The 25,606-nt window shown below is 40.2% G+C and overlaps 1 protein-coding gene across 1 annotated transcript in view; it reads right to left on the bottom strand.

The window, feature by feature from the left end:
* Nucleotides 1-25,606, bottom strand: part of LOC126424746 (tetratricopeptide repeat protein 27) — a 141,309-nt gene that overhangs the window by 11,993 nt on the left and 103,710 nt on the right. The window contains exon 14 of the mRNA XM_050087466.1: nucleotides 4,343-4,538. Coding sequence (XP_049943423.1) covers nucleotides 4,343-4,538 — 196 coding nt within the window. The remainder of the gene's footprint in view (nucleotides 1-4,342; nucleotides 4,539-25,606) is intronic.

Below are 25,606 nucleotides of genomic sequence, written 5' to 3'. Positions count from 1 at the left end.
ATGGAGAAACTGAAGCTTTCAAGTGCCACTGATGAAAGACGCCTGGTGAATCGGCGGATGTACATTCCTTTCGTACTGTGGAGCAATTACTAGCAAGATAGGGCACATGCTGAGCAGACACAAGCTGCGACCACTGTTCCAGTCCACCTCCAAGATAAAAGATATGTAACGCCCTCTCAAAGACAATACAGGTCTTCGAGATACTGGCACGTGTGGTGTCCCGTGTGAATGTGGTAGTATTTACACAGGTCAAACCATTCACAATGTCACAAAGTGTCGTGCAGAGCATTCAGACATATCAAAACAGAGAGAACTCGAGAAGTCAGCCGCGGCCGAACAGTGCCTAGGAAACGGGCATAAAATACAATTTGAAAAAACAAGAGTTTTGGCTCAAATAACATCGTACTGGGATTCTATTATCAAAGAAGCAGCCGAAACTGGTATAAACCGCAACAATTTTAACAGAGACAGGGGTACACACTCAGTAGGGCACAGGAGCGGGCTCTGGACTTTAGCAAATGCAAAGACGTAGGCTTGACGCTCGGAGGGACGCGGGAGCGCCAGTTTCAAAAGGGGCTGGCAGCAAGCGCCACGTGACGTCACTCGGTCCTGCAACAGAACGGAGCTGCTAGGAGCTGCCCAACTCAGCTTTCATGCTTGCGACGCTCTGGCCCCCTCTAGAAGATTCCGGACACTGTCATTACATCTATATAAGCAGAACACTGTGCCTGCCCTTGGCAGTCAGTGATTTCACTTCCCGATGACAATGACAGAGACAGCTTTCGAAAGCTCCAGTGTTGAATCAAAGTGATGCAGCTCGTAAATTGAGAAGATTTTACTGAAGCACGCCACCACGACAAACACGGAGGACGGATGTGAACTTTGTCATTAATATATTTCCTTTACGATCTCCATTCGGCACAAGTGTCAACGAACTTTGGCAAGTGACTGTCTCAAGTTGTCAGACTATTTTGTTTACAAGTAGATGAGATAAGATTATAGACATATATTTTTTCTCCATTGATTCACAGACAGGAGATACTTGAGGATGCAGAACACATCATTAAACAAGAATATGTAATGCAAGTTAAAAAAAAAAAAAAAAAATTCTGATGCCTTTCCACAGATCCTAAGTCAAATGGTCTTCATGAGTATCGAAGAACTCATTTAACAGGCAATAACAAACTGTACAAAACATGAAAATAATATACGCTAAGGTGCATACAACAACTTTTAGGCTACTGTAGCCACACATTATCAAACAGAAAATAAGTACGGAACATTCATTTACACTGAACGGACAATGCAGAAGTTGGAACATGGTTCTTAATAGTGAGAGAGATCACCACGTGTTTCCACCTATTGCCATATGAGGGTATGTAATGCATGCAGGAACATTGTCGAATATGATTGTTTTGGTGGACTAGATGTTCTGGTGTAGGGAGGCATAAAGTTGCATAAGCACACTGACTTCCAAACCTCTAAACCCAGTACACTCACCAATCAACATTACTGACACTGTACTCCTTCCATCCATGTGTATCTTCACAGACACTTTTGGCACCGACTTCATTTCTACGGATGAAATTGCGTGATTGTACTGATCTGTGCAAATGGAGTAGTTCTCAGAATGGAAAAGTATTTGGCAATGGAATGGCCTGTGCATCTCCCCCCCCCCCCTCCCGCCCCCACCCACAATTTAAATCCCCTCAAGCATGTGGGGGATGCATCGAGGAATCTATTGCAGCACATCCGTACAACTAATGAGAAACCAGCAGTTGTCAACTGTGTTTGAGGAGAAATGGAACACACTACTACAAAAACTTATGGTCAGTGTGGGAGGACACTGGAAACATCGATTGCCATCCTTGGTGATCACACATCCTATTAAGAACTGTGTCCCACCTTCTGTAATGTCCAGGAGACAATCATGGATCGTGGGAAGTTCAGTGTAATTACTGTCTTTGAATGGAAGTGTCAGTTCCATTCATCTCATTGTATATTTGTTTCATTTACTTTCCTTTCGTCCTGAAATTTTGCACGCTGTATCGAGTCTACTAAGAAATTTGTCGACGGCGTAGGAGTCACCCACCGGTAAGTCATTTATACTCCTCTTAATGAAAAAGTACACAAATGATTATGGGGAAATCTGCAAAATATTTTAATAACACAAAGCGTGAAAGTAAATGCTCTACTAGAAAAAGATAAAGTCAAAACAGGTAAAAAACAAAGACAATTTGAGACGTAGTGAAAGAGTCTGGTAGAACCAGGGATGAGAAAGAGCAGATAATTTTAAGAATGAATGATACACTGGTAAAGGTGTAGTATTACAAAATGTTTTAACAAGAATTTCATGACTGTTACTGAAAACATGGGATTGTCAGGTACAGTAGATTGTGCCACGCAAGATCGCAGATCGGACATTACAAATAACTTTAGTTATACGAATATGGACCTCACTACACAAGTAGAAATAATTTTCATCATAAAAAACTTTAAAATCAGAAAGTTTCATGGTTGTCATACAAGAACACTTTTCAGTTAACTTTGTTAATATTTTGAGTTTAGTAATGTATTAAGTTATTTGTGCTAGCAGACATTTATCACATTTCCTAATTGGCTGATGTTTGCTGTGAATAGTAGCTCTGTATGAGAGAGGAGATAAGAAATACTATTGAACTTCTTTCTAGTTTCGTTTTTTCCAGAATTTTAGAAAATTTTAGAAAGTTCATAATGCAAGCAGATTCTTAACCATGTCACTACAAATAATATATTGTCAAAGCTCTGATACTGAGAATGTTATTTACCAACACTGTACAGCGTTAATGTCTTAATTCATTAGATAATAAATTGCAGGCTACTGATATGTTCTGTGATTTTCTGAAGGAGTTTGACTGGGCAAATCACAATAGCCTTTAAGTAAATTAGAATACTACAGTGTAACAGGAAATGCTGGAAAGTGGTGCCTGTCTCTCAAGAAACAAATTGTGTCAAAATGAGAGAGTCCTGTATTAAGCTGTGAGTCACCATCCAACTGAGAACTAATTGCACATGGTATCCATCGTAGAGGCCTTACCTTTTCTTGTATGTATCAATATCTTTCATCAGAAACGTTATGAGATGCCGAGTTTGTTTTGTATGCAGATACTACAAATATTGCAATAAGAAGCAAATCAAGGAAGTTTTAGAAAGACCAGTTACTAGAATTAATCACAGACATTACTTACTGGTTCCAAGCCTTTGTCACTAAACTTATTTCATATGACATTTAACGCGTGACTGATTAATATGCTACACGTACAATGCACAATATGAAAATGATGGATGGCATTATTTTTAAAGCTGTGTGTCCAGCAGCACATAAACTTCCACAAGTCACTTTCAGAAGCTACTTCTGCGAGTCATATGACACGGAAACAGCACCGTCAATTTTCAGAAGTAGCTTCCACAAGTTAATGAAAACAGTTGTTGCATCTTGCTGCAATTACTTGCAGAATTTAAAGGTTGCTGAAAGTTGCAGTAGTTCTGTTCAGTACCAGTACAAATATCTCTGTGTTGAAAAAGAGAATGGTGCGAAGCCAGGTGAGTCAAGACAAATGTACCACTGTATCCCTTAAACACACACAATTGGCCAGTCAGCCAAGTAAGTTCAAAATGAATTTATCTGTTATTTTGTTTCACCAGTGGGGAAAGTACAAGACCGTACAAACTTAATCATATTACAGCTGAGGTTTCTTGTTAGTGTAAAGATAGATTAATTACATTTGCAATAAAAGTAATTAACAATGTTTGTGGATACTGAGGAGTAATTAAAAGGCAATCTCTTGGTGACGTAGCTTGTCACATTTTTCAACATCATTTTTGAATACTCGATTATTTTACTACAGACAAGAGATGTTTGAAATTTGGATACGAGATCCTCAAAGTTTTTAATCAGACTGGAGTCCTCTAATTTCTTGAGAACTTAGATATGTACACCTGTGTATCTGTCTCTTCACCAAACTTTTATTTTTTTGTTAATAAAAGTAACAATAAAGCAACAGCAGTTGCAGCGGCTCTGGTTTTGAAGCACGATACAGTAAACCTGACTCTAGCGGAAGCACTTGCAGCACGGTTCTGAAATCAACTTGCCAGAGCAATTTGCAGAAGTAAGCTCGAGCACATTTTTGTTCTAATGTAAACACTCCAATAATAAGTAAAGGCAGAAGTTGCTTGCTAGTGGACACAGGTCTCGAGGAAAATAAAATGAAACGAAATGACTATCGTCAACAAATACTGAACAAAAGACTGTCATTGACCTCTACAAGACACTTCCACACTGCACTGCAATCAAATGCCTTACCATCAACCAACTCGATACAGAGGCCGAGCACGTCGGCGGCGGTCTGCCGGTCGGAAGCCCACCGGAGGTCCTGCACGGCAGAGCGGTGTGCCCTCTGCAGGTACTGCGCTGTGCGCTGCAGTGTCTCCGGGGTCTGCACCTCCTGGCTCGACGTCAGCTGTGCGTAAAGCCGCCACAGCGTCGGGTTGTTCGTCACCTGTAGGCAAGCGGACATACACGTAGCCAACTCACGATACTGTGGCATCGGCTACTTAATAGAGCACGGAAAATGTTATCGCATTACGGCTCGAAAGAGCTGAGTGCCTGCTACACCACACGGACCATTGTGACCCTCTCACTGTGCACTAGTTTTCCTGAAGTCCTCGAGAAATGTAGTCCACCCACAAAGAAGGTAGCTTACTATTCGACCAATACTTAAATACTGCTCTTCAATTTGGCATCCGTACCACAGAGGATTAATAGAGAAAAGCTCCAACAAAGAGCAGTATGTGTGTTACAGGTTCATTTAGCAACCACAGAAGCATCTCGGAGGTGCTCAGCCACCTCCAATGGCAGACACTACGAGACAGGCCTCTTGAATCACGCTACGGCTTACTACTAAAATTCCGAGAGTGCACATTCCAAAAGAGTCGACCAACGTATTGCTTCCTTCTATGTACATCTCACAAAAAGGCCGAGAAGGTAAAGCTAGCGAGATACGAATTCTCACACAGAGACTCCTCAGCAAACATTCTTCCTGCGGACCATTCGTACAATCGGGGAAGCGACAGTTGGCTTGCAGAGGATAAATGTAGATGCAGAAATTCACTGATGGGAACTTGTCCTGGAACATATCCTCCCATCCCACCACCCTTCTAGACATGAACTCCAATAACGACACCCTCTCTATTTTTTTGCTCTCGCCATTGGTGGTTCGTACCTAAAATAACAACCACAACAGTCTTAAACTGCAAAGAGCAGAAAGTTAGATGTACACTCTCAGAAGATCAGTCTGGATTCTGGAATAACCGGGGAACCAGGGAAGCAATACTAGCTCTATTATTAGCTGTATAGAAACAACTGGGATATGACTATGTGCTTAGCTTTCACAGACACAGAAAAAGCCGTCGATAATGTCAAGTGGGACTGAAGCAGCCTCCCACCGCACGTGTCTAAGCAGTTCCATATGCCCTTCGCTCCCAACACCCACCTGCTAACACAGTAAGTGTTACTTCTGTCCAAAGCTGTCGATCTTGCCACAGAACCGGATATGTGCACACTATGGTCACTGGCTACAGACAGAGAAAAATAGCTCGGTCTGTAGCGAGACTTCCGCCGTTCTAGCCTCAACCAGTCTCCTCCTCGTGCTCACGGGACCTCGACCAGTCTCCTCCCCCTCTCCCTCCTCACGGTGTCAACATGGGTTCCTGTTCCGTGCTCGAACCACTACACTATGGACATGCCATGTGGCTGCAACACAGCTGGGCATGAAAATGGTGCTTCGTGCCACATCTCCAGCCGAAGACTATTAATTCCTTGCCTCACGATGGAATATCGTGCTGGTGAAACTCGGGGATGAGACTGCCACCTTGCTCAGTGTCCGCCTCATCTATTGCACCACACCTTTTTCCAGAACCGACCACGCTGTTGAGTGACTTTGTTAAGAACTTACGAATTTCGAGACTATTTCGTCTGTTTGTTTGCAGCTGCATAATCGATTATTAGATGTGTTCCTTGACCACGTGCGAACACTGTCCTATTGCAGTCATGCAGTGCCTATCGTGCCTTGTTCTACGATTGGGTAATCAATTTATAAGTTAGGTAAGGAGACATTCCTACAGAACAAAATGCTCAAGGCCTTAAAAAAAAGCAGAAATATCTATAAAGATCAAAAAATAATATGGGACATTTACAAAAATGAGAAAGCTTTTATTACTGGAAGGATAAACCAAGAAGAAGTGCAGAATTAAAAGATGTCCAACAAGGTCGTACACTAACGATCACTATCTTTAATCTGTATTCAGAAGAGGCACTTAAAAACACTGGAGAAGCTTCACAGGCAAGTATACTAATACAAGCTAAAGAATATACATATCGAGACATGTCGATGATATAGTAGCTGTTCTACTGACGGTTCAGATCTTGCAGCCACATTAATTAGAATGAATAAGGTTATACAGAAGATTGTAATATGAAAGTAAAGAAATCCAGGACAAAAGTGACGGCATGCGATGAAGAAGAGAAAGTCAATATAGGAATTCGTGTAGATAAAAGTTACTTAAAAAAAAGGTGACTCATTTAGGAAATAAGGTGAGTACTGATGGACAGAGCAAAGCAGAAGTCAGAAGGCAACTTGCTCGAGAAATAACTGTTTTCAGCAGGAAGAAGAAGAAAAAGATTTGACTCTAAAAAGGACCAGCTTTGAAATCAGGAAAACATTTCTCATAGCCTATGTTTAGACTCTGGAACATTATGGCAGTGAAGCCTGGACTCTGGGGGACAGTAGGAGAGAAGAAACTAAATTCTTTCAAGATACGTTACAAACACCTGCTCAGAACAGAGTGGGCTGACGGGTTTAATACGAAAAGATTCTTGAAAGGGCGGGAGGCAGGATTAGCAGTAAGAGAGGACATACAGAAGGCATTACAAGGACAAGGAACTCGGGAAAGAGAAAACGACGTAAACATAAACCAAGAGAAGAACGTTCATATGACATTCAGGAAGGGAGGAAAAATTTCACCCAAAGACAGTATAATTCTATATAACATACCACTACAAATGGTAAGAAAAAATATAAATGCCTGGGAATTACATTACAGATGACAGTAACATCTTTCAGAATGAATATTCAGGGAGTAGCAGCAGCAGCAGCAATCCAAGCCTCATTCAGTATGCTGAAAATGATCTATCTATCGAGAAGTAAAGAGGCAGTGGTGCCACTCACAATGTATGATACAGAGACCATATGGGAAAACTGAAGATAGGTGCTATGGAAGGAATAGAAAAAGTCAATATGATGTTCACAAAACACATAATAGTAGTGGGAAAAATAGTACCATCCCAACTTGCACATGAACTCATGAAAGAGACTTTATTTCATACAGGTCATCAGATCACAACAGTGGCCATCTTCAACAGGACTGTACTTGAAACTGGTTAACATCACAGGCCAGAATAAAGAGGTAATAGACCTAGAGTTCTACAACATACTAATCGCACTGAATGACAGACACACGTAACAACAACATTAACAATATTTTGGGGAAACCTGTTTTGACCAGTGTCAAAAGCAGGCAAACACGAAAGGGTAAGGTTCTATTAATTGTCGGCCATTCGATGTATGGCAAATGATGGTAGCCATTAGGGAAATGGCAGCAAGGGGCAGGAAAGGACACCAGGTGCACTCAGTGTTTATGCACGGGGCATCATTCGACGTGTTCAAGAGGCTATTCCGGCAGCCATTGAGGGAACAGGATGCAAGGAACTGCAGACCGTGGCGCACGTTGGAACAAATGGTGCCTATTGTCTGGGCTCTGAGGTCATACTCGGATCATTCCAGCAGTGGCAGAGACACTTGAAAAGACAACATTGTGCACTGAGTTTCAATGAAGCTCACAATTTGCAGCACTGTCCCCAGAACTGACTGTGGACTCTTTGCCGAGTTGAACGGATGGACGGAAACAGATACTTCGAAAGTTCTGCGACGAGATAGGCTGTAACTTCCTGGACTTGTGCCATAGGGTTGAGTGAGAATTGTAGGGTGCCCCTAAATGGGTCGGGTGTGCACTACACATCGGATGCTGATACCCATGTAGCTATTGTGTGAGGGGCGCACACTACGGTTTCTACGTTAGGTGACTCTCCATTCAATCCAGATAATGAGAGCTATAGGAAACCCAGAAGTAACAGTGTAAGATTGAAAGAAATGCTGCTCACAGGTGAGAGTATTAAAATCCCAGAGGTTAACTGCCAAAGCATTCACAACAAAGTGCCGGAGTTTGAAGAGCTCCTGAAAAGCAGTGAAGCTGGTTAAACCGGAAATTGATAGCAATGAGATTTTTGGTGAAAATTTAAGTGTGTTTTGAAAGGATAGGTTAATGGGAAATTGAGGCAATGTATTTGTAGACAAGAAATTCAAATCCACTGAGACAGAAACTGAAGCTTCGTTTGAGATTGTTTGGGCAAGACTCAGTATCAGGGGTGGTCATAACCCTTTGACTGGTGGAGGCGCACGATCCACTTTGCACGCTGAGGCGCTGCAGCCTGCACTGTCATCCGTATACCGGCGCTAATGTGCCTGACCCTCGAGCTGCCGCCCCTTGCTGCCCCGTGCTGAATATTTCTGCAGTGACTGCGACTCCACGCGAAATATTGTGTCCTCTCACGGCTGATACAGAATACTCGTAAATGCTCTCACTACGTAGTTCCCCTGCAGGTGAATTACTACAGAATCAAACTGTCTGGTAAAACTATTTTCCGTCACCAAGAATATCACCTTGCTTGTAGTTTTCTTGCACTATTTTTGTAGATTATGGCGAAAACGATGTGATTCGTTAGCTTTACATCAATACTTTATTGATCTTTCTTGGATACCCATTTACAATGTCTGCATTTATCTACGATTTCCTCACCGCACTAACTCAAGAACAAATAAAATAAGCCATAGACTATAGATTACTGTACGTTATTTGTGTTGTCCAGAACATCGTATTACGTCGTTTATAGGAGAAAGTGACATACAGATCATCTTTCATATCGCACTGCAACATCGGAATTTACTGTGAGCAACGGTAAGAACAATTTTATTTCACGTCGTTAAATTCATATTCTGGTGTGATAAGAAATTTCACATGGCCTTCTGTTTGTATCGCTGAATTGCCCGAATATTTGTTGCACTTTGTAATTACCCAATTATGCATAATTTTGCGTCTTTTACGAAATTTGTACAATACTTGTAATTGTTGCACATAAGTATTCAACAGATTTTTCCAATATTTGAAAGCTGTGAAATCTGTCTTTTTGTTAGCACATTAAATTCACTTATGGAGAAAATTCAAAGTCATGAACTGTAAATTTAGGCGTTAATTTTACACTTTGCGAATATGTTTCCCACCCTTCTTTTTGATCCGGGCTTTGGACTGGCACTGGCGAAGTTAAAAATATTTTTTTGTTTTTTCCCTTTTTATAATATTTTTTTCGTTTTCGAAGTTTCCTTCTAATAGCTTTATTGTACTCGTTCTATGCTGCAATTAGTAATTCCGTTTTGTGTGGTATTTTTCAAAACAGGGTACGACACACAATGGTACCTTGCAAGTTTTACATTCATACCTGCTTTCTCGACACACTTTTTGTTTCCAGCAAACGATGCATCTACGTGTTAGCGCACTTTTCTTGGATTGCTCACTTGTTATAATGTCTGGAAAATGCCTTCCCACAAATCTTAGAGGATTACCATCAGAACACCTTCCTCTGCCACCTTTACTGCACTCTAACGCATATGTTTCTGCAAGTTCCCTTACCAGTGACAGATGAAACTCTGCTATTATCATTTTATGGCCTGTTAATGATCTGTGTAGGACATGAGCATTTAAAACACACAGAGCTAGAACGTGTAAAAAGAACTTTTTATACCACTTCATTGTTTTCTGTATACATCCGACAGAGCTAAGGAGCATATCAGAATGGTCAACTGCTCCCATATTCAAGCTATAATCTACAATGCTTTGTGGTTTCTTAATTTTTTCTCCAGTATTCCTGCAATCTTCCCTGCGTCAACCATTTCTGTGGTGTTACATGTGGTCAACATCCACACTTCCCTTTTGCCACACCACTTTATAGCAAGCATTGTATCAGTACACATAAATTGAATATCTCCACGTTCCAGTTTCTTATGAAGTTTCGGCATGTTGCGTCTGTTCTTACAGATAGTACCACATGCGTTCGTCCCATGACTGTGAAACCAGGCAAACAAGTCTGGGCTTGAGTACCAGTTATCAACGTAGAGGATATGTCCACGTTCTAAATAGGGCTTCATAAGTGTAGCCACTATGTCACCACTTTTCCCCAAATTGTGGAACTCAGTTTCTGTTAATGCCCCTGTATAAACAATGAAATCCAAGACACAGCCAGTCTTACAATCACGTGACACAAATGTTTTTATACCGAATGCACTCCGTTTTGATGGAATGAACTGTCTGAAAGATAAGCGTCCTTTGAATAATAACAAACTTTCATCACTGCAGAGTTTCCGATGTGGATTAAATGCACAACGGAAAGCTGTACGAACTTTATTGACAATGTTCCTAGTTTTGAATAATCTGTCTCCTCCAGTATTTGCAGAGTTGTCACTGAAATGAAACATTCTCATAAGTAACAAAAAGTGGTCTCTCGACATGAGTTCACTAAAAATTGGCATATTTAGAAGAACATCTCTGGTCCAGTATTCGCTAATTTTCAGTTTTTTCACACGAGGTATCAGAAGGCAAACAGCTATGAAACAGTACATTTCTTCATATCTAGTATCTTTCCACTTCGAGATTCGAGAATGCACTGATTCGGGAGTATTCTCCTTGGTGAATAAATAAAACCGATTCGTTTCGTCAGCTATATATTTCGTTAGTTCTTGTGTAAAGAATAACATGAAAACTGACAGAATACTTGACTCATTCCCTATTTGACACACATGTACTGATAGCGTATCATCAAATGCGTGATTAACTGGCTGAAATTCATTTTCTTTCCAGTCAAATATATCACTAAGACGTGCTTTCTTCGTAGGCGTTTCACTATCGCTTTCTGATTCTTCAAATTCAGAACAACTAACATCTCTTGTTGAAGCATGAGACTGCTTTGACACCCCTGCTGACGTGGATGGTTTACGAACAGAGCTTCCGGACTCTGTGGCAGAGCCGTCACTTTCGTCAAAATCAAGTCGTTCACCCTCACTGTCGCTCCTCGTAAAAATCTCCATGATTTCTTCCTCAGTGCAACCGCGATGTCTCGCCATTTTCCTTGTAAAATACAGGACGCGAAGAACACTGATGTAAATTCCGATTAACAGTGAACGGTAGTGCGAAGCCTAGGCTCACAACACACGAGCTAGTGGCCAGAATTGCGAAAGGCTACTGAGACGTGGGACGGGAAGTCCGTTGTCTCATCATCGGCACTCAGGTAGCGGCACGCCTATACTCGTCATCAGTTCTCGGGGGCCGGCAACCGGGTGCGACTTAACTCGTCAACAGCACTCGGGGCAAAACCGGCAGCCGCGACTATACTCGTCATTAGCACCCGGGGAGCGGCATGGAACATGACGAGTAAACTCATCAACAGCAGTCGAAGGGTTAAAATTGTAATCGGACCCTTCAATCATCCAACCAGCTGTAAAATTGTAATTGGATCCTTCTATAGCCCAAAAGACTCATCTCCTGGTGTAATCAAAAACTTCAAGAGAAAATCCCATTTCTCTTGTATGCAAGTTCCTCAATCACACTGTAATTATCAATTGAGACTTTAATTATCATTGTAAGACATAGAAGCTTCAGGTCTGCCTCAGGAATGTGTGTTGGGACACTTGCTGTTCATGACGTATATTAATTACCTTGTAAACAATATTAATAGTAACCTCAGACTTTTTGCAAATGATGCAGTTATGTATAACAAAGTACAACTTTCAAAGAGGCTGTGTAAATATACAATCAGATCTTGATAAGATTTCAAAGTGATGCAATGACTGGCAACTTGCTTTAACTATTCAGAAACGTAAAATTGTGCACTCCACAAAACACAAAAAATGTAGAGTCCTGTGAATATAGTATCAATGGGTCACTGTTGGAATTGGTCAACTCATACACCTGGGTGTAATACTTTGTATGGTTACAAAACAGAATGATAACATAGGTTCAATTGTGGATAAAGCAGGTAGAAACCCTCAGTTTATTGGTAGAATACTGGAGAAGTGCTATCAGTTCACAAACGAGATTTCTTACAAATCACTCGTGCAACACATTCTAGAATATTGTTCAGGTGTGGGACCCGTACCGAATAGGACTAACAGGTGATATTGAATGTGTACAGAGAAGGGCAGCACGAATGGTTCAAGATCTGTCTGACGCAAGGGAGAGTGTTACAGTGATGCTGAAGAAACTGAAGTGGCATATTCTTGAAGATAGATGTAAACTATCTTGTGAAAGTCTATTGAAGTTTCAGGAGCAGGCCTTAAATTACAACTCTAGGGATGCACTACGACTACCTAAATATCGCTCACAAACGTATCGTGAGGACAAGTTAGAATAATTACTGCACACACAGGGGCATTCAAACAATCATTGTTTCTGTGTTCCATACGTGAATGGAATGGGTAGGAACCTGAATAAATGGTACAATGGGACATACCCTCTGCTGTGCACTTTGCTGTGGTTTGCCGAGTACGGATGTAGATTTACATGCAGATGTAGATGAACATATCCCACAAACTGACTGAAGAGTGTAAATATCTGCTATGTGGATAAGGATGTAAAAACACTACATTAGAAAGTGTGCAAAGAGAAAGAAAATTATAACGCACTATAGCAAAGAATAAACTCGTATATTAAAACCCGATCTGAGAATACTTTTCTCATCAATAATAAAATGAATGGGTGATAAGAGAATCTTGTGGGAGTCGACTGTCAAAAGAAGAGGGCAAGTCACTGGACATCTTATAAGACATGACCAACTCCTGTAGACAATAACAGAGGGGAATGTTAACGGAAAGATATCTGAAGGAAGACCACAACTACGATACAGAGACCAAATTAAGAAAGATGTGAGATGCAAGACTTGCGGGAAAATACAGAAGAACTCAGAAAGTCGTGGAGAGTGGAGATTTGCTGCCAACCAATCCTCGGATTAATCACTGAAGAAGAAGAAAAACTTATTAGGTCTCCTTCTCTCCCCTTCTTCTCCTTTACACCTTCTTTCTAGTCCTAACCTACACTATTCGTCTCACTCTTCATTTCTTCTCCCCTTTAACGATTCTCTACTTCTCACTCTGCCTTCTGTACCTCCAGAGTGAAGTTTACACAGTGCCTACAGACGTACTTCCTACTCTCTATGATAGTGTCTCCTTTTTCACTTTTGTCTGCCTCTGTCCCGACAACAGGTTGCTCCCTCTCAAGCAGCGACCTGTTATCTGATACTCCTTCCTAAACTTCCATAACTTAGCCCCCTTTCCTCTCTGAGGAAGAAACATACATGTTTGAAAAGCTAGATGTAGGTTTTCCTATCAGCTGTAGTTTGGATTTCACCCCACAACAGAAGTAATGGCCGAGACCTCCAACTGAACTGATTTTCATGCAATAATCGCACTGTACATTATAGCACTATTGGTGGATTGTTGTGGCAGATAAGTTGCGCGCTTTCAGAAATAAAAATGATGTGGTGTGGCCCTCAACTACGTACCCTCAGACTCAGCATTGAAATATTAAAAGTTTTGACTAGTTTCGTTGTCCAGGGTATGGGATACGTAGTTGCCACTTTACAAGCCAAATACTGTTGAGTCTACAGATTTCAATATGAATATACACATGAATCGAATGGTCGAAGGTTCGTATCACTCGGCTATTCCGAATTTTTAAGCAACATAGTAATTTATAAATGTAAGATTGCAATTAATTAAAATCTGCAGGTACTATCTTAACAACTTTAAATGATGAGTACAATAGTAGAAGTACTTTTGAAAATGTGGTATATTCCTGCAAAACACTTAATGGTGTCGACGGTCCGGAACTAAATAAAATATAAGTTGAATAACATGGAAACAATAGATTCCTACTTCACGTAATTAGTTATGAATAACAACATAGCTCGCGAGATATTCACTTCCAAACACATACTACGTCTTCACTGCAGAAGCCATGGAAGTCTCACAAGTGCACAAGTCGGCACTACGAAATATTTCTATCTCCCGCTACCACTCGCAAACTGCTCTGCTCTCCAAGTCTTTCCTGCGGCTGTCCGTCACTGCTCCACGTCCAGCCTTTCACGCAATCGTGCCTCTGTCGCACCGTACTATTCAGAAATCTCCCGTCGCTCCCCCATACTCCGTGCCCCTCCCCCACTTCAGTAGTCGCCTGCTGTAGCAACGAGCGCTGTGATTAGCTAGAGCATTCCCACCATGTCTTCAAGCCAACGCAAACTCACAAACATATTAAAACATATATGAAAAACTGGATTTACATTTAAATAACTTGAAATTAAATAAATATTCCTACGGCTGGGCCATAAGCATGCTCTAACACACATTATTAAATATGTATACAAATCAAACAAACATATATCAAAGAAACAGAAACAAAAGGTAGGCCAGTAGCCTAATGTCTCTGTGCTTCCTAAAACACAGTAAATAATTAACCAATTTTTCTCACGAGTCGTATATATCAGATATAAACAAAGACACAGATGAATAAATATATTTATAAGCATGCTGCTACAGTATTTTCGTATCACTGTGGAGTACTTATGGCCTGACGCAATTAATAGTAATCGGCCTCTTTGACCTCCAATAACTCTTTCTGGTCTCGTCTCCTGAACCGTGGGACAAACTTGGCGGCAACACAATGCATTCCAAGGGCTGTGTCAGAATTTCATAACACGATCCAATTGAAATGTTACATTCTTCTACAATCTCTCGGACAGTCATTCTTTGAGTGCTACGCACAATTTCGTTGTCGTTCCTGACACGAGTGTCATTGGTAGACAATGAAGGGCGTCCTGAGCGAGGGTCACCTGTAACTTGTGTCCGGCCACTTTTAAACTGTATGAACCATTTGTAGCACCGAGTACGGCTTAAGCACTCATCACCATATGCCTCCTGCATCATTTGGTGTGTGGAAAGGTTTCCTCGAGTTTCACACAAAATTTAATCCAGACACATTGCTTCTCTAACCCTGCAATCTCGAAATTCGCAAACAGTGTGACACAATGTTCTACTCTAAACAGCACTGAACAATAACTAACAGACTACAACAATGAAACTTTGGACAGTTACACATTAAACACATGTGAGTGCATGGATGCCAACCACACTTTGCACCAACACCACATCGGAACGAAATTACGAAAGTTCTGGAATTTTTTAAACAAACCTCGTATAATACAAGGTGTACAACTTTGCTTCTGCTGTTTTTACCCAACACTTGAGGCTTTAATGAAACAAACTGGTTACACACGTATCATTCAAAGTATTTACCATCACTGGCCACTACTTTCTCCCATGTTTCGGGCAGTGTACGAATCCTGCATCGAAATAATTGTTCATCTTTTGAAGCGATCCATGAATCGATCCAATGTGCGACTTCTTCATGAGATTGAAAGTGTTGATCAACCAGGCCATGCTCCATTGATCTAAAGAGGTGATAGTCAGAGGGAGGAATGTCTGGAGAATACGGCGGGTGGGGTAGGACTTCCCATTTTAACGTTTCCTAGTACGTTTTGACCTCTTTTGCATCGTGAGGTCATGCTGCAAAATCACTTTGCTGTACCGCGTTTGTCTTAATGCTCTGCTCAAATGCATTAATTGTGTTCGCTAACGAGCACCTGTGATTGTTTCAATTGGTTTTAACACCTTACACCTCATCGTACATGACGCCGAACTGGTCCCACCATATGCAGAGCACGATATTAGAGCCGTGAATAATCAACACGGAAGCATGGCTGGGATATCCCCACGATTTTTAGGGTTATTGTAATGAACCCATTTTTCATCCCCAGTCACAATGCGATGCAGAAATCCCTTCCGTTTTTGCCTCTGAAGCAAGTGTTCACAAACACACAAATGCTCTTCAGTTTTTCTTGGTTTCAGCTCACAAGGAACCACAAGTTCCTTCTTTCTGAATCATGCCCATAGCCTTGAGATTATTTTGAAATGGCTTGCTGTGTCACTCCCACTAACTGTACCAATTCTTCTCGAGTTTGACATGAGTCTTCACTCAGCAATGTCTCCAATTCTGCACCTTCGAAAACATTTTCTTGAAGCGTCGAAACCACTCACGACACATTCTTTCACTAACAGCGTCCTTACCAGACGTACTTGAGAGTATTCGACGAGACTCAGCCACCGTTTTCTTCATATTAAAACAAAACAGTAACAACTCCTGCAAATGACAAGAATTACGCTCATAAACTGACATTTTCAACTGAGAACAACTTTATGATGCAGACACAAATCGACTTAAGATTGAATGAGGTTACGTTGTCCAAGGTCCAAGATAACTGCCTGATGTCTGCGATCTGTTTCTTTCAACCGCTACTTACCATTGTCGCCAGATATCAGGAAGTGGTGGAAGCAGAGTTGTACACCTTGTACATACTTACTAATGGATATTTTATTCGTCAGGATCAGATCAACTACAAGGAGGAAAAGTTTGAATGAAAGAATATCAGGAACAATACAGTGCTGAAATTTATGAAGTGTAAAATGGCTTAGTTACAGATGTAATGAAAAATCAATATAGTACATATTCTTACTTTAACTGCCTCTACAGGCATGAATAAAACACACACACACACACACACACACACACACACACACACACACACACACACACCAACTATGACAAAGGAGGTAGAGCTAAACATCGGTCTGTGCACGACAGTGCAATGTACCTACATGTTCCTGAAAGTCGTATATACCATGGGTTCTATTTATCACAGACATGAGGGGTCAAGTGTTTTGTATAGGCCTTGGCCTAGTGACCATTTGTACCCTTATCAGAAGAACGGGGATACAGTAGCTATCCTACAGTACCAGACCAAAATTTAACTTCACACACTACCTCCAGCCCATGCAAACAGAGCAAACTTGTTGGTTCTTTTGCATTAGGTGTTCTAATATTATTGAGATTTCCGTCGTATGAAAGCTGTGAGTACCCTTGGAAAGGCATTCACCTGTCTGTATATTAAATGATCAACTTATGATATGAGACCTAATCTTTGAAAAACATTTGTTTTATATAATTTACATAACTGTAAAGATGCGCATCTAGCGCGGACGCTAATACATCGAGTGCACAGCCAAAGAAACATTTTAACAGAAGCTGAACTGAATGTTCCGCTTCGATCTAAATAAATGATGACAGTAAAAATTTTTCTAGATCTTCAGATTTTATCGTACTTCTGTTTGTAATGTGAAAGCGTAAAGAAGGTCGACTTTAAGCCATAAAAGTGAGTGGTCTTGTCAGCATGCAGATAACGTTATTAATTAATAAAATTCGAGTAATTTATGTTCGATACTGTAAACCGGCAAGTTATTGTTATGAAGGTGTTGAACAATGCAAGAATTATCTTTAACGAAGGAGAAAAGTAATGACTGTAATTTGTGACAAGAACGTGAACCAAGGAGCTAGCACAGGACAGACTGAAATCTGATCGCACCATACCGTTAGAAAAGTACTTATGTAAGTTATACTGTTTATAAATAAGCCCTAATTGCGTGTGAGAATTGTTTGGATATATTTAGTGTTTACCAGATTTCTTATTCTTTTCCTTTATATTTTTTTTTACCTCCATGTCACATTATTTTTGTGAATATCAAACAGTCTTTACTACAGCAGAGAATACTGCGGCATCCTGGTCATAGACAGAAGGCCGCTCCTTGTCTTCTATACAACTCATAGCTGCCCCATTTATTATGCTTTCATTTCCAAATGCAATTTTTTTATTGTTCATTGTTAAAGGTCCCTTAGGTGATTATAAATTTCATACTAATTACGTAAAGAAATCCGGGTTGTTCTTTTCCAAATAATACAAGTCTTTGCGTAATCAAAAACTAGCCTCCTTCTGACAACGATCAGGAGCCAACCAGAAGACAGACGTCTTCGACCGCTTTCGTGTTTCCTGTGGCAAAGCTGTGCCAAACTGGGAACACGACATTCTAGTATGAAACACAATATATATATAATTACCAGATTAAAATTAAAAAAAAAAAAATCAAAAATATTTAACTTATTTGTTTTTTTTTCTTTTATCATACTAGAGTGTGGTCTAGTGTATGTCATACGTGGCTTATAAAAGCACCATTTTTTCATGGGCGGTTCCTGGGCAAATCACGAAAAAATATGACTCTTGGGTACCAAAAATACCAACTGTGGAAACAGTCATTTTTGTGATTTCTATTCGTGGGAGATTGTTGAAATTTTTACCACATCTTCTGAAGATGGTGTTCTTGGAGAACTTTGAAACTGTTTTCACCACAAAGTTAAAAATCTTCCGATTTATCAGGACACGTCATATTTCTTCACTCAATCTGCTGGGATCTTCTTCAGGATCTTGAGCATTCCAGTGGACACCACAAGGTCCAGAAGAAGATCCCATCAGAGGGGTCAAAACATCGATTGTTGGAGAAATAGGATGAGGCCTAATAACCCAAAAGTTTTTAACTTTGGTGCAATGGCCACAAAAGCTTGCAGACTTGATTCAGTGTAATTATCGATTACTGAGATCCAGACGGTCAAAATTACCGTACTTATGCTTGTAATAGCTGGTGGTAGGCAGAAATGCAGTTTTGACTGACACAATGAACACACAGCAAGGGTTCTGCGGTCATTGCAAGAGTTCTGAGATCACTAACTAAGTTTTTATCGCCATTTTTTCACCACCATATGATGTGCTTTCCCTGTATATTGGATACTTCATGTCTATGCAGGCTGCCTTGATCTGGAAATTATTTGATAGTGCTATCTGACAGCATAAGCACCTTACAAAAAAACTGCTTTGTCAAACAACATTCTTTGCACTTGCAAGTCAAACATCACATTTTTTGGTATACTGTAAGTGCAGCCTGAAAATGTTGTGGCCGCCTTTTTCTACAGTTGTGTAAAGTGAACTTAGGTGGATGGGAGATGATTGTCTGTTAACCTCTTATTACGGGTACTTTTATTGTTGTTTACATGTGTGAAACTATGTAAATAAACTGTCAAAACTTTACCAATCTACAGAATTCATTTTATATAAGCAGCACACCCTGCTGTAACAGAAAAAAGAAGAGAACCAGCTGAAAATGCTGCTGTCAAAGAACAAAAAAGGTGGATAAGGTCCTCTTTAAAAGACTCTGACAAAACAGTGGGGAACCAGCTGCCTCAATCCTTGTTCTGCCTTCCTCACCAGATAGAAAGAAAGAGGAGACATTGATGGTGGGAGAGAGAAAGTGGCAATAAAAGACAAAGAGAGATGGATGAAGACAATAGGAATGGGAGCCAAAGAGAGAGGAGACAGCGTAAATGAGAAAGACAGAGGAGTGGAGATGAATTCGTACGCGGTGTATAGGCGAACAAGGGGGAAAAAAAAAATTCCTGGTTATTAACACACATTTCCAATGTTCAAATACACTTCTTCCAAGGTGAAAAAATATACCTTTCCACAGTAAGTGACAGTACACTTTTCCTCGGAGCTGTAAAGATATCAATCCTTTGAATGTACAGGTTTTGCACACCAGTGAGGAACTTCAGAGAACGAAAAACTTGGCAAGGAAAAAAAAAAATAGTTTTGAGAACATCTGTCATGTACAGCAATACTTACGTTGCATATTTTCATATTATGATACGCTGCATATTTTCATGTTATGAAAGTATAGATTCGAGACAGCATGTCAGTTTGCAAAGCACAGAAATCGAGATTGAAATGCGCATTTGTAAGCTCCACGTGATCTCGTCAGCCAGTGACAGCACATATTCAGAGCACAGGACAGGTGACAATGTTAGCCAATAGCAAACTCACTGTTAATTAGTGCGAACACATAAATACAAAAAAGTATTTGGTTTAAATTATAGCTCAAGAAAAGTTAAGCTTTCGCATAGAATATTGGTCTTTTTTGCACGTGTTACACTTTAAGATACAACACACAAATGTGCCAGTAAAATTTTAAATAATGACATTAATGTCTGGTCTTCTGGGCTCGAAAATCTTCTAAGTGGCTAGTCCTCAATGTTTTAAGCTTTAAACAAGAGTCAAACGCTCCACGATTTAAGAAATTCATTGCACATTCATACACGTAACATAATTCATCTTGCATAAAAGCAAATTTACTTTCGAACTAACGCTTTTCGAGGCACCATTCATAATATTTTCCCCATGACCTGTTACAAATAGCTTCATTTCAGCAACTGCCAGAGAGCACCAGAAAACTGGCATTACTGCATGTTGGAAGCAACGATGCTGTAGAAAGCCCATATGTTCGTACATATAGAGTATTAAGAGATTTTACATGACGTTATATAAAAGAAACAGGATACTCCACGAGCATCAGAATTTCATACACACACTAAAATGCATAATTCAGCTTTAAGTGCACATTCGTATGTCCAGATTCACAATGAAATAGACCCCAACCTGATCTTAAGCTTTTCTGTGCAGTTTTTGGGATGCAAATTTTCCTGGAGTGCTGTATTCTCATGTTTGGTTCTTCATTATGGCATAAAGCCATATGTGCCAGGAGATTAAAATGGACACTTAAAATTCAGTGAACAGTTGAAAATAGCCAACAATGTAGAATGAAACACTTCAGTTACAATAAATTGTCTGCCTCTGGGGAGAAGATTAATAAAAGCCACATTTATTTAGCAAACTGACAAAAATAACTTCATTGTTTTGCAAGGCTGTCAAAAACATGGAAATAAAATAAAATCAGGAAGCTGAAACTAATAACATATATTACCCCCCCCCCCCCTCCACCATAATTATGTGAATGTATTTTAATTCACTTGATAGCTCCTAACCACAGAAATCTGTTTTGTTTTCATTTGATGTAAGAAGTGTAAATCCGTTTTGTTTTCATTTGATGTGAGAAGTGCAAATAAAAAACAGCAAAATCACTAATCGTAAATACGGCTTACGTGGAGACTAACCCCCTCCTGACTACAACCCAGACTGCAATGCTCACGCATGAATCTGACAGCTCAGGCGCACCAGAAAAATTTTTCGAGTAGCTTCTGGCTGCTTGTTGCTACTGCTGATACAGCCAACCACCACACTTCTAGTATCGAGAACGGGGGGATACTGCCTGTACGCAGCTCAATTGCACACGTGAATGAGCCTGCGGGCAACTGCTCAACCAAACTTAATTTAAACAGTTGTGACCTCACACTCGTCAGCAGCAGTTTATTGTTATGAAGTATTCCGTAGTCTTTGTCCTATAGCTGTTAATGTCAGTTCTTACCAGTCAAAATTACAAAAATTTAACTGAAGACTAAACAATGAAAAATTCACAGAATTCTAAAAAATTCCAGTTTCTTCCAGATGAAAAAATTCATGGGTGTTTCCCAGTGCATATACACCCTGTCATAGGCTTGGGGATCTGTAAACCCATCTCTCACTTCCCCCAAACCAGAAAAGTTAAACACGAAAAAATTCTGCAAGGACTTATACGGAAAGGAGACAATTATGGTTGAATACAAGGACAGCAAAGTAAGTGATAAAGAAAGGGACAATGGCAATGGGAAAGAAAAAGAATGGGACAAAGACAACAGCTGTGAGACAGAGAGACAGTGAAAGGGGCAGAGGAGAAGAGCGAGATAAGGAAGAGCAAGTGAAAAGGATAAAGATAGTGACAGTAGGAGAGAGAGACAGGGGAAAGTACCAATTGGGGGTGGGGGGTTGGGGGGTGGAAGAGAGACCTATATAGACAGGAGCAGTGAGTGGGAGATGCTTCACTAAGAAGAGAGACTGAGTAAAAGGATTTAGGATATTATGTGTTGAAAAAGTACCAATATACTTGCGTGCCAAAATTTGTGGCGTACAAGGTGGAAGGAGGACTGAGGGACCTCGTTCACCGATTTTCTGCAAGAGTCTTTTAATGAGAAGCATATTTGCCTTTTTTGTGCTTTGAGAGTATTTTTCAGCTGGTTGTAATATATATAATATTTAATTCCTGCGCGAGTAACTAATCTCCAATCGAGCACCTCCCCAGGTGGGGGATAGGAGGATGCTCACCAGATTTGGTGGTCTGAGTCATGTTTCAAGGCTCCACAACCTTAATCCTATTAACTGGCACATGCCAGACAAAACCATGAATTACAAGTAAAATTGTGGTTCATGTATGTAATAACAAAATTGCCCCAGGTGGTAAAATCCATCCACCTAGTGAAAAGGTGGTCATTCGGATTCTGGGGAGACTGGGCCTACACAATTTGTGAGTGAGCCCTCTGAAAAACTTCCGAAAAACAAACACAAGAACAAAAATTACACTGGAACAATAAACATACAGACACTGATACAACCAGGAAAATTACATATAGTAAAAGAAGAATTAAAGGGACTGAAAATCCAAATCCCAGCAGTACAAGAGACAAGGTTCCTGGATGATCAAATCACTTTATTGTTGAAATATTCGCTGTTAAATCTATAAAGTCTGTAAGAACCATTAACAATAGACTAATGTTTCTTAGGTTTAAAAATAAGAATAAAAACTACACTCTAATTAATGTTCATGTACCTTGCAACATTGAAAATAGGAAGAACCGAGAAGAGGTAGATAAATTCTGGGAACGATTAGAACTTGAAATCTCTAAAATATCAAGAAATTACATCAAAATACTTGTTGGAGATTTCAACACACAGATTGGCAAAGAAAAAAAAAATTAGGAAGATAGCTGGCCTATACCCAGCACCCAGAAAGACCAACAAAAATGGTATGAGGCTAATCCACATCATGAAAATCAGTTCAACTTCCTTCAACAAGAAACCTAGTAAACAGAAAACATGGAAATCCCCTATAAGCCAACTTGGAGAATTTATGACTTCCAAAAAGAGATCAGAGATATCCAAGTTAAGAAACCCACAAATATTGACTCTGATCACTACCTCACAGTTCGAGTACAATTCACCACGAGCCAAAAAAAACACCACAAACGCCAATGGTAGTTCCAAAATTTAATATACAAAAACTAACAGAACCATATGCAGTAGAAAAATGGGAAAATTCTACTGCAAACAATTGGGAAAAATTCAAGACAAAAATCACAGAAATAGCCAAGGAACAAATACCATTACAGAAGGAGTCCAAACATCCATGGTGGAATATAGGTTGTGAAAAGGCAGTTGAACTACGTAAAAAAGCCTTCGCAAAATACAGCTCGAATAAGAATGAGGAGAATCACCAAAACTTTCTACAAACACAAAAGGTTTCAAATAAAATTATCAGACAAGAGAAGAGAAAATAAGTAATGCAGCCACTAGAATCAGTAGAAACAGGTTTTAAAAATTATAATACACATGGATTCTACAAGACCTTCGTACACCAAATTAAAGGGTTTGTTGTTGTTGTGGTCTTCAGTCCTGAGACTGGTTTGATGCAGCTCTCCATGCTACTCTATCCTGTGCAAGCTTTTTCATCTCCCAGTACCTACTGCAACCTACATCCTTCTGAATCTGCTTAGTGTATTCATCTCGTGGTCTCCCTCTACGATTTTTACCCTCCATGCTGCCCTCCAACACCAAATTGGTGATCCCCTGATGCCTCAGAACATGCCCTACCAACCGATCCCTTCTTCTGGTCAAGTTGTGCCACAAACTTCTCTTCTCCCCAATCCTATTCAATACTTCCTCATTAGTTACATGATCTACCCATCTAATCTTCAGCATTCTTCTGTAGCACCACATTTCGAAAGCTTCTATTCTCTTCTTGTCTAAACTATTTATCGTCCATGTTTCACTTCCATACATGGCTACACTCCATACGAATACTTTCAGAAATGACTTCCTGACACTTAAATCAATACTGGATGTTAACAAATTTCTCTTCTTCAGAAACGCTTTCCTTGCCATTGCCAGTCTACATTTTATATCCTCTCTACTTCGACCATCATCAGTTATTTTGCTCCCCAAATAGCAAAACTCCTTTACTACTTTAAGTGCCTCATTTCCTAATCTAATTCCCTCAGCATCACCCGACTTAATTAGACTACATTCCATTATCCTTGTTTTGCTTTTGTTGATGTTCATCTTATATCCTCCTTTCAAGACACTGTCCATTCCATTCAACTGCTCTTCCAAGTCCTTTGCTGTCTCTGACAGAATTACAATGTCATCGGCGAACCTAAAAGTTTTTATTTCTTCTCCATGAATTTTAATACCTACTCCGAATTTTTCTTTTGTTTCCTTTACTGCTTGCTCAATATACAGATTGAACAACATCGGGGAGAGGCTACAACCCTGTCTTACTCCCTTCCCAACCACTGCTTCCCTTTCATGTCCCTCGACTCTTATAACAGCCATCTGGTTTCTGTACAAATTGTAAATAGCCTTTCGCTCCCTGTATTTTACCCCTGCCACCTTTAGAATTTGAAAGAGAGTGTTCCAGTCAACATTGTCAAAAGCTTTCTCTAAGTCTACAAATGCTAGAAACGTAGGTTTGCCTTTCCTTAATCTTTCTTCTAAGATAAGTCGTAAGGTCAGTATTGCCTCACGTGTTCCAGTGTTTCTACGGAATCCAAACTGATCTTCCCCGAGGTTGGCTTCTACTAGTTTTTCCATTCGTCTGTAAAGAATTCGTGTTAGTATTTTGCAGCTGTGACTTATTAAGCTGATAGTTCGGTAATTTTCACATCTGTCAACACCTGCTTTCTTTGGGATTGGAATTATTATATTCTTCTTGAAGTCTGAGGGTATTTCGCCTGTTTCATACATCTTGCTCACCAGATGGTAGAGTTTTGTCAGGACTGGCTCTCCCACGGCCGTCAGTAGTTCCAATGGAATATTGTCTACTCCGGGGGCCTTGTTTCGACTCAGGTCTTTCAGTGCTCTGTCAAACTCTTCACGCAGTATTGTATCTCCCATTTCATCTTCATCTACATCCTCTTCCATTTCCATAATATTGTCCTCAAGTACATCGCACTTGTATAGACCCTCTATATACTCCTTCCACCTTTCTGCTTTCCCTTCTTTGCTTAGCACTGGGTTTCCATCTGAGCTCTTGATATTCATACAAGTCGTTCTCCTTTCTCCAAAGGTCTCTTTAATTTTCCTGTAGGCGGTATCTATCTTACCCCTAGTGAGATAGGCCTCTACATCCTTACATTTGTCCTCTAGCCATCCCTGCTTAGCCATTTTGCACTTCCTGTCGATCTCATTTTTGAGACGTTTGTATTCCTTTTTGCCTGTTTCACTTACTGCATTTTTATATTTTCTCCTTTCATCAATTAAATTCAATATTTCTTCTGTTACCCAAGGATTTCTACTAGCCCTCGTCTTTTTACCTACTTGATCCTCTGCTGCCTTCACTACTTCATCCCTCAAAGCTACCCATTCTTCTTCTAC

This window comes from Schistocerca serialis, chromosome 10 (assembly GCF_023864345.2).
Source record: "Schistocerca serialis cubense isolate TAMUIC-IGC-003099 chromosome 10, iqSchSeri2.2, whole genome shotgun sequence".
NCBI classification, from domain to species: domain Eukaryota; kingdom Metazoa; phylum Arthropoda; class Insecta; order Orthoptera; family Acrididae; genus Schistocerca; species Schistocerca serialis.
Note: the sequence above shows the minus strand (reverse complement) of the source record. Positions and strands in the feature narration are given on the sequence as shown.